The sequence below is a fragment of the Carcharodon carcharias genome, chromosome 6, assembly GCF_017639515.1.
Source record: "Carcharodon carcharias isolate sCarCar2 chromosome 6, sCarCar2.pri, whole genome shotgun sequence".
NCBI classification, from domain to species: Eukaryota; Metazoa; Chordata; class Chondrichthyes; order Lamniformes; family Lamnidae; genus Carcharodon; species Carcharodon carcharias.
In genome coordinates this window covers 88,124,840-88,141,499 of record NC_054472.1, presented here as the reverse complement: position 1 = coordinate 88,141,499, position 16,660 = coordinate 88,124,840, and the positions used below count along the sequence as shown (strand labels likewise).

Here is a 16,660-nt window from a genome sequence, read left to right as displayed (position 1 = left end):
CCCTAAATGACATAGCTACTAGACTAGGTCTGCAGCATGTGGTGAGGGAAAAACATAGTTGACCTCATCCTCACCAGCCTGCCTGTTGCAGATGCATCTGTCCATGACAGTATTGGTAGGAGTGACCACTGCACAGTCACTGTGGAGACGAAGTCCCGCCTTCACAATGAGGATACCCTCCATTGTGTTATATGGCACTACCACCGTTCTAAATGGGATAGATTTCAAACAGATCGAGCAACTTAAGACTGGGCATCATTGAGGCACTGTGGGCCATCAGCATCAGCAGAACTGTACTCAAACACAGCCTGTAACCTCATGGCCTGGCATATCCCCCGTTCTCCCATTACCATCAAGCTACGGGATTATCGTGGTTCAATGAAGAGTACAGGAGGGCGTGCCAGGAGCAGCATCAGGCATACCTAAAAATGAGATGTCAACCTGGTGAAGCCATAACTCAGGACTACTTGCTTGCCAAACAGCATAAGCAGCAAGTGATAGACAGAGCTAAGTGATCTCACAACCAATGGATCAGATCTAAGCCCTGCAGTCCTGCCACATCCAGTCGTGAATGGTGGCGGACAATTAAACAACTCACTGGAGGAGGAGGCTCCACAAATATCCCCATCCTCAATGATGGAGGAGCCCAGCATATCAGTGCAAAAGATAAGGCTGAAGCATTTGCAACAATCTTCATCCGTGCCTCTTCGGGAGGTCCCCACCAACACAGATGCCAGTCTTCAGCCAATTCAATTCACTATACTTGATATCAAGAAACGGCTGAATGCACTGGATAGTGCAAATGCTATGGGCCCTGACAATATTCCAGCAATAGTACTGTGGACTTGTGCTCCAGAACTTGCCGCACCCCTAGTGAAGCTGGTCCAGTACAGCTACAACATTGGCATTGACCCGCCTATGTGGAAAATTGCCCAGGTATGTCCTGTACAGAAAAAGCAGGACAAATCCAACCCGGGCAATTACTGTCCCATCAGTCTAATCTATCATCAGCAGAGTAATGGAAGGGTTCATCAACAGTGCTATCAATCAGCACTTGCTTAGCAATAACCTGCTCACTGACGCCCAGTTTGGGTTCCACCAGGGCCACCCAGCTCCTGACCTCATTACAGCCTTGGTTCAAACATGGACAAAAAAGCTGAACTCCCAAGGCGAGGTGAGAGTGACTGCCCTTGACATCAAGGCCATGTTTGACTGAGTGCGGTATCAAGGAGCCCTAGCAAAACTGGAGTCAGTAGGAATCAGGGAAAATTCTCCGCTGGTTAGGGTCATACCAAGAACAAAGGAAGATGGTTGTGGTTGTTGGAGGTCAGTCATCTCCGCTCCAGGACATCACTACAGGAGTTCCTCGGGGTAGTGCCTTCAGCCCCACCATCTTCAGCTGTTTCATCAATGACTTTCCCTCCGTGTTAAGGTCAGAATTGGGGATGTTTGCTGATCATTGCACAGTGTTCAACACCATTCGCAACTCCTCAGTTACTGAAGCAGTCCATGTCCAAATGCAGCACGACCTGGACAGTATCCAGGCTTGGGCTGACAAGTGTCAAGTAACATTTGTGCCACACAAATGTCAGACAATGACCATCTCCAACAAGAGAGAATCCAACCATTACCCCTTGATGTTCAATGGCATTACCATCATTGAATCCCCCACTATCATCATCCTAGGGGTTACCATTGACCAGAAACTGAACTGTACTAGCCATATAAATAATGTGGCAACAAAAGCAGGTCAGAGGCTAGGAATTGTGTGATGAGTAACTCACCTCCTGACTCCCAAAGCCTGTCCATCATCTACAAGGTGCAAGTCAGGAGTGTGATGGAATATTCCCCACTTCCCTGGATGAGTGCAGCTCCCACAACACTCAAGAAGTTTGACACCATTCAGGACAAAGCAGCCCAATTGATTGGCACCACATCCACAAACATTGACGCCCTCTACCACTGATGCACAGTAGCAGCAGTGTGTACCATCTGCAAGATGCGCTTCAGGAATTCACCAAGGCTCTTTGGACAGCACCTTCCAAACCCATGACCACTACCATCGAGAAGGACAAGGGCAGCAGATCGATGGGAACACCACCACCTGGTAGTTCCCCTCCAAGTCACTCCCATCCTGACTTGGAAATATATTGCCATTCCTTCACTGGCACTGGGTCAAAATCCTTGAACTCTCTTCCTAACAGCACTGTGGGTGTACCTACACCACATGGACTGCAGCGGTTCAAGAAGGCAACTCACCGCCACCGCCTTAATGGCAACTAAGGATGGGCAATAAATGCTGGCCCAGCCAGGGAAGCCCGCATCCCATGAATGAATTTTTAAAAAAGCGTAACCTCCCTACTTTTGTAATCAATTCCCCTCACAATAAATGATAACGTTCTATTAGCTTTCCTAATTGCCTGTTGTACCTGCATGCTATACTTTTGCGATTCAAGCACTGGGATACCCCCCCGAAACCTCTGAATCTTGGAGCTCTGCAATTTCTCACCATTTAGATAACATGCTTTTTTATTTTTTCTGCCAAAATGAACAATTTCACATTTGCCCAGATTATACTCTATTTGCCAGGTCTTTGCCCATTTGCTCAAACTATTTACATCCCTTTGTAGCCTCCTAATGTTCTCTTCACAATTTACTTTCCTTCCTATCTTTGTGTCGTCAGCAAATTTAGGAACCATTCCTTCGGTCCCTTCATCCAAGTCATTTATATAAATAAAAAGTTGAGGCCCCAGGACTGATCCCTGTGGGATTAGTGCTGGGGCCTCAACTTTTTACAATTTATATTCGTTCGCGGGATATGGACATGGCTGGCTAGGCCAGCATTTATTGCTGCTCCCTAATTGCCCTTGTTCAGAGGGCATTTTTACAGTCAATCATATTGCTGTGGGTCTGGAGCTACATGTAGGCCAGACCTGGTAAGGACAGCAGATTTCCTTCTCTAATGCCCTCTAGGCATGTGAATGTGATTGGCCGCTGGCAGTGCCACCAAGACTAGTGCAGCGGGGGATCCACTTTGGTTTACACTACTATCATAGAAATGAGTTAGGTGCACCAATTTTACATGTTGTCCACCTTTTTATGAACTGGCGCAGACAAGTTGCGTATTGTGACCCTTCTGCCCAAAAACAGGACTGTGTCAATTCCTGGCCCATGCAGTTTTGATAGAGTGGAAAGGAAAAGACTGTTGCTTTCGCTTTGGAAGACAGTAATTAATTAAAAATTGTCACAAGTAAAGTGAGGAAAGAGATCTGGGAAAAATTGGATTGTTGGACCATGGGATGTTTTGTCAAGAAATTGTTGAAGCAGTTTTTAAGAAAAACAAATATGATAAATATTTGAACCAGAAGTGGACACAAGGTTTTGGGGTGGGCATAAGACAGTGGTGCTAGTTTTGAATTGCTCCAGCATAGATATGATGGATCAAATGGCCTCTTTCTGTGCTGTAACTCTGTGGTTTTATAGGCAGGGTGGGAGTCAAGACCATTGACATGAGGCAATATTTGCACCAAGTGTAGCATCAAGAAGAAACTGTGATCAATAGGAAAATTCTGAAGTGGTTGGAGTTATGCCTGACAATGCAGGAAAATGGTAATGACTATTTGGGCCAATCATTGTAGCTCCAGGACATTGTTGCTGGAGTTGCTCAGGTTTGAGTTCCCTCTTAGACCAACCACTTTTAGTTGCTTCAGCAATCACCATCCCTGTCATTAGCTAGGGAACTGCTGACTGCTCTACAGAATTTAGCTCAATTCTGAACCACTTCTGATCAGCCCATGCTAGCCTACAGCAGGACCCAGATAATGTTTAGATTGGACCAACAAGTGAATGACTTTCAACAGCACCACCATTGCTAAGCCCCCCTTAACAAACATGCTTGGGTGTGACCATTGATCAGAAACTTCAGTGGACTAGTCCTTTCTACATTATGGCTCTCTATCCATGATGTTGCAGTGTGCTTACAGGTTGCACTGCAGGAACTTGCCTAGTTTACTTCAACTGCATTTCCTGACCCCATGACTTCTATCATAAAGAACAAGTGCAGCAATGTTATAAAATACCAACACCTGCAAGTTCTCCAGGACACGCCACCCTTACTTGGAGATAAAGTATTATTCCTTCATCATTGCTGGCATAAAATCTCAACACAATTGCTGGAGCACCATCAGCATGACAGCTCCAAAGATTAACGAAGACCTGCTATCACCTACTCAGGAAAATCAGAAATAGTCAATAATTGTGACCTTGCTAGAGTACAAATAAAGAACTTGGCTAAGTCGTCGGTATGTAAAATAACTTGGTCAACTTATAGGTAACAAACTTGCAACTCTATCTGTATGCTACATATTCTCTGTATTAAAATATTATAGATGTTTTCGTATGGGTTCTGATGAGTTTATATTTGCAAAGATTGATTATAGCTGGAGCAAATGATTTGTTATGCATGGTATCCTGTGACAAATCCCACTATTTCTCCCATTATATATTTCACATTATATCAGCTTGTTGTATTTACCCACGTTGACATGTTACTGTTAATTTAGACTGTTACTTCAAACATTACTGGTATGTTGAGGACTTGCTGACTACATGACTAGCCATTAGCCTCTTGGTTGTGACCACAAATATTAAGTAAAATGTAAAATCAGAAATGTTATATTTGGCAATTATCAATCCCTTTTGGTTAGAAAAGTATTACTAAATAAACTGATATTACTGTTAGGCACTGAAAATGATGAGAACTTAAGGAAGCTGAGCATATACATATGATAGGAAATAAAGCTCAAAGGAAACTTGTCAAAGTTGCCAAAATTTCTGGATATACAGAACCCTTACAAATTTTTCACGACTCAGGGCATGGACTTCTATGGATGTGTGAAGATGAGCAGACAGTTTGGATTTAACTGCCTTGTGTAGATGATGATGAAATGGACCCTTCAGGTAGACTGTAATAGTAGATTGTGTTAAGAGGGAACTGGATAGTTTTGTAGCAACAAGAATTGATTTTAAAATTGTTGGAACATAGTATTGCACTTATGATGGATATAGAGCTCTGCCTTGCTTCAAACTGTGTTGTCTTTTCATGAGTTTTCAGTTGGGGCAGAGTTTAAGTAACACCAATTACTAATTAGTCATTAGAGAAGGTGACTGAATCTAATTAGATGGAGCCTCTTTGACTATTACATCATGAACTGAGTTTAACCCATTTGGTATTTTGAGGATCCCAATCATTTGATTATTTAAACTAATTGTCACGGACACTTTAAAAGGGTTTCCCGAAAATCATCTGTGAACAGTGTGTGTGTGTTTTCCTACTCATGGAGTCAATTTAAAATTACCCAGCAGCAAAGTCTTTTTACTTAAAAAAAAAAGGAAAGGTTAGTTTATTTCACTCTATTGCTCTGGATGTTGCCTAAGAAAGGATAAAGTTGATAATACACACATAGAACAAAGAAAAGTGCAGCACAGAAACAGGCCCTTCGGCCCTCCAAGTCTGTGCCGATCATGTTGCCCGTCAACTAAAACATTTTGCACTTCCAGGGTCCATATCCCTCTATTCCCATCCTATTCATGTATTTGTCAAGCTGCCTCTTAAACACCACTATCGTACCTGCTTCCACCACCACCTCTGGCAGCGAATTCCAGACACTCACTACCCTCTGCGCAAAAAACTTGCCCCGCACATCACCTTTATAGTTTTCTCCTCTCACCTTAAATCTATGTCCCCTAGTAATTGACTCTTCCGCTCTGGGAAAAAGCTTCTGACTACCTACTCTGTCCATGCCACTTATAATTTTGTAAACTTCTATCAAGTCGCCTCTCAATCTCCGTTGCTCTAGTAAGAACAATCCGAGTTTCTCCAACCTCTCCTCATAGCTAATAACCTCCAGACCAGGCAGCATCCTGGTAAACCTCCTCTGCACCCTCTCCAACTCCTCCCTATCCTTCTGGTAATGTAGCGACCAGAATTGCACGCAATATTCCAAGTGTGGTCTAACCAAGGTTCTATACAGCTGCAGCACGACTTCCCAGCTTTTATACTCAATACCCCTGCCGAAGAAGGCAAGCATGCCTTATGCCTTCCTGCCTACCTTATCCACTTGCGTTGCCACTTTCAGTGACCTGTGGACCTGTACACCCCGATCCCTCTGTCCGTCAATGAACTTAAGGGTTCTGCCATTTACTGTAATTCCTGCCTGTATTAGACCTTCCAAAATGCATTACCTCGCATTTGTCCGGATTAAACTCCATCTGCCATTTCTCCGCCCAAGTCCCCAACCGATCTATATCCCGTTGTATTCTTTGACAATCCTCTTCACTATCTGCAACTCCTCCAGCCTTAGTGTCGTCTGCAAACTTACTAATTAGCCCTGTTACATTTTCCTCCAAATCATTTATATATACTACAAACAGCAAAGGTCCCAGCACTGATCCCTGCGGAACTCCACTAGTCACGGCTCTCCATTCAGAAAAGCACCCTTCCACTGCTACCCTCTGTCTTCTATGACCAAGCTAATTCTGTATCCATCCTGCCAGCTCACCTCTGATCGCGTGTGACTTTACCATCTGTACCAGTCTGCCATGAGGGACCTTGTCAAAGGCCTTACTGAAATCCATTTATATAACATCCACTGCCCTTCCATCATCGATCATCTTTGTCACTTCCTCGAAACACTTGATCAAGTTAATGAGACACGACCTCCCCTTCACAAAACCATGCTGCCTCTCACTAATACGCCCATTTGCTTCCAAATGGTAGTCAATCCTGTCATGAAGAATCTTCTCCAGAAATTTCCCTACCACTGACGTAAGGCTCACCGGCCTGTAATTTCCTGGATTATCCCTGCTACCCTTCTTAAACAATGGAACAACATTGGCCATTCTCCAGTCCTCTGGGACCTCACCCGTAGCCAGTGTTAATGTTAATTAAAAATGAAGATAACACAACACTTTAAAAATGAATCAAGATTAGTCCATATTTGGTACAGACCTGATATGTTTTGAAGTTGAGGTATCTGAAGTGAAGGCCTTGAGGTTGCAGAGTTGTCTCTGCAGTTACAATGGCTTCCACTGTTGAATTGCCAGAGGTTTCTTTAATACATGAATTTAGTAGGTGGAATTGGAGTTTACAGGCAGGAGAGACGTTTCATTACTTCTGTTCTATAGGTGTGGCACTCTTAGCTGTCTAGTTACTTTACCAGACCAGCAGCTGATTTTTCTCAGTTTCTCCCTGGACTGAAGTCTTTTCAAAATGGTTCTCTGTGGATCTACTTTTCTCTTGCACTTTTCAGTGCTTTTTGCAGCTAAGGCAAGATGGGCACCATTATCATGTGAATTGTACAACAATGTCGAGTCATTTTCCATATAAGGCAAATGGGAATTCCATTAGAATTATCCAAAGTCGTCTTACCTGCTGTCGTGATCAAAGGGTCAATGTTGTTCATACTTGACAGTGGTTTATCGGTTAGTGTCTTTGTGTTTGGAGGAAGAGCTATCAGCTGAATGAGCTTCTGGTTAGTCTTTTGGCACACATTAAATTTTAAAATTATATGTCTGAGGAATGCATCCTGGGCACTTTTGGACATAAGAGAAAGATGATTGACATCCACACCTCTGTCTGGTAACTGGAGCCATTTTGATAACAGTCTTTAAACTTGGTCCAAGGCTTTTTAAAAATGTGATCTTTAGACAGTTTTTCTAAAAAATTATAATACCATAACTGTACACCATAATACAATCTACTTATTCGTATGGTACCCCTATTCCAGCCTAAGACATAAATCCCATCTTCCTGACTGGTGAACCACAATCTGCCTCATCTGAGATTGTGGTTAGGAAGGAGTTATTTGAGAGCTTTTCAGGTCCTGACCTTCATTGAGATATATAAAAATTCTGAAGTGGCTTGACGGTAAATGCTGGCAGGATGTTTCTCCAAGCTGGGGAGTCTAGAACTGGGGATCACAGTGTCAGAATAAGGGGTTAGCCATTGATATGGGTTGATATAAGGAGAAATTTGTTCACTTGGTGTTGTGAATTTTTGGAATTCTCTGCCTTCAGTCGTGGAATATATTGAAGATTGACTGATTTTTGGATACAAAGGAAATTGAGGGATGTAGGGATAGTGTGGGAAGGCGGAGTTGAGCCAGAAGATCAGCCATGATCCTATTTAGTGATGGAAGACGCTCAAAGGGACATAATGGTCTACTCCTATTTATTTCTTATTTCTTATGTCACGTTGTTGAAATAGTTATTTATGCAATTTTTCCACTGTGCTTGTAGTTGCATCTTTGTCAGCTAATTGTCAGCAATTAATTAAACCATTAAAGGATTCGGGTTACTACCCATGAAGGATAAAAACTCTAATGGACTAGTTGGGCCAAACAACCTGTTTCTGTATTATACTTTTCATGTAATTTTATGTACTTCTCTGCTGGAGGTTACATGTATCAAAAGATATTCTGACACTGTAATCCTTAGTTCTAGACTCCCCAGCATGGAGAAACATCCTCCCAGCATTTACCCTTCAAAATGTTTATACATCTCAACGAAGATCAGGACCTGAAAAACTCAACTAACTTCCTCCTGACCATAAAGCTTGTGTTTAGCTTTCGAGGAGGGAAGTTGATGTGGACTACAACTCAAGCACCTGAAACAAAGCATTGATTGAGCATTCTATATGGTTAAATAAATAGAGATATCAATGCCTTACAATGGATAATTTGAACTATAATGCAATTTTGAAGCATAATAATGGTTACATTGGTCAACTAGGTTGAGAGTTTTGCAAAAGCACAGTAATTAGTATTAGCACATTATTTTAACTTGCTTCTTAAACTTTGTGTTTGAGTGGAAACTTGCAAAAATGTACTTGGTCTTACTTTGCTGTTACTCCTCTTAAGAACAAAATTACTTAATTTGCTCTTAAATAGCTGTACTACTTAAAGAACCAATTAAAATAAGAATAATTTCAATTAAATACATTTTAAAATTTCTATTAGGTAGAATTTGATGCAGGTATTTTTCTTATTGTAGGATCACAGTGATTCCTCCCCCTCCTCCACCATCTGTGCTGACAGAACATTACCAAACACCTTATGATAATGCTTATTATTTTTATGGTGCTAGGAATCCTTTGGATCCGAACTTGGCATACTGTGAGTATACCATTACGTTTCATAAGCAAATTGGACTAAAGGAATATAAATTTTCTTATTCATTGGGCGTTTTGTAGAAATCTAATTCAACGATATCAGTTTATTGTTACCCATGTTTACATACAATTGTGATATTAGATGGAGAGTGAACTCCTGTACTTGAATTTTGTTTAAATATAATTCTGATATCTGTAGCAATTTTCAGTTGTAAGGAAGGTAAAATTGGAAAATGTTCTGGATAGTAAAAGCTAAATTCGGCTTAAGAACTGTATTAGCTCTTAAAAGGTAAATGGGCTGTTAGAATGTAATGTTTCAGTGATATCAATGCACTAAATTCATAAATCTAGTGAATACCTCAATAACTGTACTTGAAAAGAATCTTAGCATCCCTTTGATGTTAGTCTCAAAAAATATCTGTAAAACAATTGTTAATGGATCTATCAGGAAATCTAGTTGTTTGTCTGCACTGTTTACCTTGTGAACCCTCTTCTACAAGCAGAATCACAGATGGCGCCATGGGTGGGAACTTATTATAGGTACCCTGTATTTATTATTCAGTGGTACATCTTACTGGTCCAGCCATTGTGTTTATTTTAGACTATAGTAAGCCTAGGCTTCGGCCATTGTAATATAAGTAGGTGTAGGCCTATATGCAATATCCGAAAATCAAAATTATCTGAAATCTGAAACCCAGTTGCCCTGAGGGTTTTGGATAAAGGATACTCTTACCTGTACTGAATTATACTTTATAAACACTTAGTTCACCTCCTTATGCACGATGAAGATTAGGGAACAATTGGAACCAGGTGGGGGGAGAGGAGAAGGAGTATTTAGGAAGAACAGAATGAAGGAGTGGCACAGGGTCAGGCATGTGTGGCAACGAATCTTGCTCTCATGTCCAGTTGACGAGAGATTTGATGGGGGTGGCAGTTAACCTCCGGAAAGAGGATGTGTGGTGATCTGTTAGGTAACACTTATGCCTGCTTAACCTGTAATATTATCTCATCAGGTTTCAATTAAGCTTTCACTTCCACCTGAGAACCTAGATTTCCTTTTCGAGGAAGGGTTAGCTACTCATCTTTTTATGCCGTCTATTATATTTGTCAGTAAGAGGATGGACAAGATCTGCTCAATTTTATTTGCTGGACAGTTTGCAGATTGCTAAGCAAAAGAGCATCATGATAAGTTCTAAAACAGGGCGCAGAAAGAGTCTTGGCTCAGAAGATCAAGAAGTAGAATCAGTATGGGTGTAGGTTAGGAATAACAAGGGTCTGAAAATCCTGATAGTAGCATTATATAGACCCCCTAACAATATTTATCCCAATGGTTAAAGCATTAAACAAGAAATAATTGGAACCTGTAATGATTATATAGACTGAGTACACCAAGTGGACAAAGGTAGTCTGGAAGATGTGTTTGTAGAATGCTTTTGTGACGGCTGCCTAGAAAAATACTATAATCTTCCAAAGTTTTCTTGATTCTGAAACCATTCCTTTAGGTTGAAAAATTGTGCATTCATTCGGCATTTAAGAAGGCTGAAAGAGAAATATCAGGGGATTCAGAACACCTAGCCTAATATCTGTTGTCAAGAAATTAGTAGTCTATAATTAAATATAGGGTGACTGAACCCCTCAAATTTTGAGCTGACCAGAGAGACCCAGCATGGATTTGTAAAGGGTAGGTCATGCCTGATGAATCTGATTGAATTTTTTAAAGAGTGGACCAAAGCTAAGGTCAAGGGAATGCCTATTATTATGGATAGGGGAGAGATAATGGGATGCTTTCCCCTTTTTCCACTTCTCAACTGACCAAAGGCAGCTGTGTTTTAAAATAAGACTATTGTAACCCCCTTGAGTGCTGTGACTGTTAAGAACAGACAATGACAGGTTTTTCTTTTCGTTTTTAAAAAAGGATAAATGTTTATTAGTCAACGTCCAAATTGTATACACAGCAGCTTTGTCTCACGCGCTCTCTCACACACACATGCACACACGTACATGCGCGCGCGTGCACACACACACACGCACACCCCTTTCAAGATGAAAGCTTGAAATGTTGCAGGCCTGTGATTCCCTTTTTGGTCCACTGAAGAAATAGAGGTTTATGAAAATGGGATTGCGGTGACTTACTGCTTGCAGGAGCAGGTTTCACTGGCATCAATGCAGTTGGGTTGGAGTTGAAACCCTGCAGTGAAAACCTGGTTTGGTTCCTCAAATAGGTAGGCAAAGGCCAGCCAGAATTCTCTATCACCTTTGCTGGTTTGGAATTCTTTCTTTTTTCTCCTGCTTCTGAAATATGTCTTATTTACTGTCCTTTATCAAAAACCTGGTTTCTATCATGAGACCATAGTATCTGTTTTCATTGTCCTCACAAATTGTCTCTGATGACCTGGCCACTGGCACACAGTAGTGTTTGCGTTTCACTCATTTACATGTTGTCACGACTCACTGGGGATAGTGCACTGTAATATCAGGCCCCACTGTTCCCCGAGCCACGATAAATGTGAAAAGTTTGATCAAACCACCAGATTGCCCCAATTCTGCCTAACTGTTTAATTTAGGTTAACAGAATACGAGCACCAGGTTTGTAAACTTAATAAGTAAATAACTGTTTATTGAACAAACTGTCATTAACCAGTGGCAAAATAAAGAAATATAAACTGCTAATTTATAACTCTATAACTTAAACTCTACCCCTACTTAAATCCCTATACACACACAAAGAAGACACACAAAAGCATGGATTTTAAGGCTGGGATAAAACAGTTCAATAGCACCAATTCCGAAGTACAGGATTCGATGGGTTGACTTTGATCAATGTCTTCCAAATTCCTTTCAGTTCTTGTTGATGACACGACTGTGGTCTTCCAACTCTTTTTCAGTATTTAGTTTACTGGTTGAGCACTTGCCTTTCAATATCTCTGTGACTTTTCCCCTTTGCCTCTTGATAGGGGTTTTCAGAGAGAGCCGGTTATAGAGATACAAGGAGAAAAAAGCCAGCTAGCTATTGTTGTAGGGTTACTGGAATCTTACACACACAGGAGAGAGAGGTTTTAGGTCTTTTCCCTTCAGGCTAGGAGCTATTCTGCTGCACTGCCCTGACAGAAAAACTGGTCAGGAGCCAATTAAAACGTTGTTGTCAGGCAGCTCCCTGGTCCAGGACTCCTTTCCGGCACCATCCTGTCTTTCATGACACACTTTGTTCCAGGATTGTAACTCCAACAGAAATAAAAAGATATGTTCCTTTCAATGTCCTTATGATAGAATAGGATTCTTCTTACCCATTCTTTGGAATTCTACTCTTCAGTTGAGAAGCCTGCAAGTCCTTTGAGATTTGGTTTCCGTAACTATTTGGATAATGGCAAGCATGCATTCACACAAAAGGCTTATTGCATTTTAATGCTTTTAAATGAAATGTCCTGAAAGGTCATTTGCCTTTTAATGTCTTGCCCAGACAGGCAGGCCAGCTTCCAGGGCCTTGTGTAGTCCTATGTATATTGACAGAAAAGAAAAAGGTCACCTGACCTCTCAACTCCATTTTGGTTCAAAAACAGGGTGTCTTTTCTCAATTTTGTTTTCAGGTAAAATGTTCATTTCAAATAAATCAGAGTTCATATTTTGAGCATGACAGTATGAATGTTATTAATATGGACTTCCAGAAGATTTTTGATGGAATTCCTCAAAAGAGACTCATGGCTAAAGCCCTTGGAATTGAAGGGAAATTTGGACCTGGTTGGGAAAGTGGCTGAGTTATACGAGAATAGGAATAATGGTTAGATACTCTAATTGGTAGGATGTGATTTGTGGCATCCTGAAAACATGTATTGCGATCACAACCATTCACTGTATTTACTAATGACTTGGGATAGGAAACCAAGTTTTAATAAGAATATAAAGATGCACAGCATTGCAAGAAGTACAGGTGGAAGCATTAAATTACAGAGAGGTTAAGTGAATGAGCAAAACTGTAGCAAATGGATTTTCTTTAAAAGAAAATGTGCGCTTATCCCCTTTGGACCTAAAAAGAACAGAGTACTTTCTAAATGGCAAAAAGGTAGAAACTGGAGCTCCAGAGAGACTTGGGGGTCCAGGTGAGTAGATCATTAAAATGTGATGAACAGGTACAGAAAATAATTTAATAGCTATTAGAATGCTTGCCATCATATCTAGAGGAATGAAATACAAGGGGTTAAAGTCATGTTTCAGGTATATAAGATCCTGGTTAAGCTATACCCGGAGTACTGGACACTGCCCCTTGGAAAGATATGTTGATTTTGGAGGGAGTGCAATGTCAGTTTGTCAGAATGATAACTGACCTCCAAGGAAACTTTGAAGATTGAGAAGTGATTTGATTGAAGTTTTCAAGGTAGTAGGGGAACAGGGTAGGTGGGGAGAAACTGTTTCCAGTTGAGTAGCCTATCTGATGCATGCTTTAAAAAAAAATTGTTTATTTATTTTAACTAATCCTGATCTTATATTTTGTTTAACCCTAAATATTATACTGAAACATTGTTTTTGTTTTATTGTATAGATGGCCCAGGAGTCATGGGAGTACAACCTATGCCCTTGGTCAACTCTCCCACTGGGCTGACTCATGTACCAATGCAAGCCTATCCACAAGCTTCCTTCTTAGACCAAGCTTCGTAAGTTTTTATTTTCTATCATCCATTCTGGTTGAGTTAAACTGCAGCTTTGTAATGTATTTGAGCCTTTGTGATATGCCCTGTAATGACATGCCATGCGTAGATTTGTATCTTGTAGTTTGCCATATGTTGTTGATGCTATTGGTGTCAAGCAAAAGCCACTGCTTCATGCAAGTTTTCTAGTATATCCTAAAATCTTGTTTCTGAGCATTGTTGGCATGGCTCTGAGACTAGGTTAACAGCTCCCTTTCTCCATTTTCGAGATGATGTCTTGTACAAGAAGACAATAGAAAAGGAAAATTGTTGAAATCATGGTCATGAGCAGTGTCATAGAGACCCCTCTTGTAAGCCTGGAGCCTCTTTTGATCGGGAAATGGTCGATCAGGAGACATTTATTTTCAAGTTTATACTCGCCAAAATAGGCTCAGGAGGATTCCCCTGATGTTGCAGGGAAAGATAAAAAAGAAAGAGCATTAGGATTACTCATCTTTGTTTTTTTAAAGTTCTTTCATGGGTTATGGGCCCCATTGGCAAAGCCAGCATTTATTGCCCATCCCTAATTTGCTTGAGAAGGGAACGGTGAGCTGTCTTCTTGAACCACTGCAGTCCTTGTGGTGTAGGTATACCCACAGTGCTGGTAGGGAGGGAGCTCCAGGATTTTGACCCAGTGACAATGAAGAAACGGCAATATAGTTTCAAGTCAGGGTGGTGTGCTGCTTGGAAGGCAGCTTGTAGGTGGTGGCGTTGCCATGCATCTGCTGCCCTTGTCCTTCTAGGTGTTAGAGGTTGCGGATTTAGAAGGTACTGCTGAAAGAGTCTTGGTGAGTTTGAACTGCCTTATCAATAGATTTCACCACAAGTTCAGCACTGGTAACTCTGAGGCTTCACTTCAACTGTCCTTGCTAGGACCAAGAAAATTTCCACTCAAAACACCGCGCCCAACATTAGATTTGATTCTGTGATTGGACTAAATAATTTGCTAAATAATCCTTAGTGTGCTAAAAGTTATGCTGACAACCAATTTAAGATCGTCAGTCGGGCTTGCAGTGTGGTGCATTTGTGTGTACTGGAAGCTGCATCTATTAACACACAGGGCCCTGTTCTTTGCTGACAAAGAACAGAGCCCTGTGAAACATTGCGTCTATTTCAGCTAAACAAAATAAGTGATAGCCATTCGCTGGTTCATTCCTCAGGGCAATGCCTTGACCAGTCAGAGCCAAACTGCTCGGTTTAAATTTCAAACAATGCTTGGCAGTTAACTTCAGTTACCATTAACTGGTGCATTCCCCATGGCAATGCCTCTACGAATCAGAGTCCACTTGCCAACCAATCAGCACACTCTTCTCATACAGTATAAAGCTGTTGTTTCCCTGATATTGGTATTCTTATGATTGTCCTGATGAGTGCAAGATGAAAAGCTTCGAGAAAAGTCTTTTTTCAGCAATACTCAAGTTCTGTATCACCAAACGATTATTTAAATCAAAAATACTGTGACAGAGGCAATATTTTAACAATAAGTCCTTTAAAATTAATAGCTGCTTAATTACTGCTGTTCATTGCAGTTGTATTGAATCTGGAGGTCCAGTCTCCCACAGTGCGCAGTTCAGAAAAGTCATTTTGCTTTGATAGCCTGATAGGTTTGCAAATGTGTATTGAACTGTAAAGTATGAAACTGTATGTAAGGGGAAATTACCTTTCCAGAGTTGGCAACTGACAAGTTAGATATTGTCATCTTACAGTATTTTCATAGAAGCTTGCAAATTTAATAATCAAGCACAGCATTAAGTCTTAGTTTGTTTTGCAGAACCACAAATGTACATGATGCCTCTAATGTCAGAAACCTAGGTGCTGGACTCCTGCCAGAACAAAAAACTGTTTTATCAAAAGAGAGTGCGCAAAGTTACCAGGACTCTCTGAAAAAGCAGGTGAAGCTATATATTTTCAATTTCTGCTAATTTATTTTGTCAATTTTCTACCTCAATTTAGTAAATTTTATTGGTTGGACAGTTTTTCCCTTTAAATTAAGATAATTGACAAAAGACACTAATATTTCTATTTAGATGTTATCTTGCTAGCCAAAACTGGTACATTGCAATGGTTAAAAAAAAACTAATTTTCAAGCTGTGGAATGTAACTTGAGAATTATTTCGAATGGCTTAATTCTTAATTCCATCAGTAACAAAGGCTTGCATTTCTATAGCACCTTTTAATGAATAAAAATTATTTCACAGAAAGGGGAAATTAAAATAATAGGGATAAAAGGACAGATACTGAGATATCATGGTGGTAGGTCCAAAGGTAGGCAAAGTTAGATGAGGTTGCTGAGAAAGGGTGAAATGAGGCCATGGAGGAATTTTGATAATAAGTGTCAAATTTAATACTTTGGAGGAGTGGGAGCCAATAAACATCAGTGAGGATGGGGTGGGGAGGGTGGAACCTGTGTGACTTAGAACAGGATGGGATGTAAGTGTTTGCATTTTGAATCAATTTGATTCTTTCAAGTGTGCAAAAGCAATGATAAGGGTATTAGAGAAATGAAGGCATAAAGACAACAAAAGCATAGGTAAGAGTTTCTGCCAGTAAAATTTTATTATCATTAATGGACTCATCGTGTAACCCAGTATCACTTTCAACTTAGTAACATCATAGAAGAGATTACTAGAACAATATGATCAAAGCAAATTTAAATGGAACAATATTGCTACTACATATGAAGGTTTAGATGGACAAATATATGGTCAACTTAAAATGAAACTTAAGTGCTTTCGATAAAGTAAATTATTTTGATTTTAGGGGTAAAAGTGAGTTAGAGCAATGTGCAAATGTAGCCTAGGGTCTAGGAATA

At 40.6% G+C, this 16,660-nt stretch overlaps 1 protein-coding gene across 5 annotated transcripts in view; it reads left to right on the top strand.

Annotated features, from left to right (window-relative positions):
- LOC121279411 (centrosome and spindle pole-associated protein 1) overlaps positions 1–16,660 on the top strand; it is a 206,425-nt gene that overhangs the window by 104,500 nt on the left and 85,265 nt on the right. For all 5 annotated transcript variants that reach the window (XM_041190634.1, XM_041190635.1, XM_041190633.1 and 2 more), the window contains 3 exons: positions 9,052–9,173; positions 13,704–13,815; positions 15,620–15,740. In XM_041190634.1, coding sequence (XP_041046568.1) covers positions 9,052–9,173; positions 13,704–13,815; positions 15,620–15,740 — 355 coding nt within the window. The remainder of the gene's footprint in view (positions 1–9,051; positions 9,174–13,703; positions 13,816–15,619; positions 15,741–16,660) is intronic.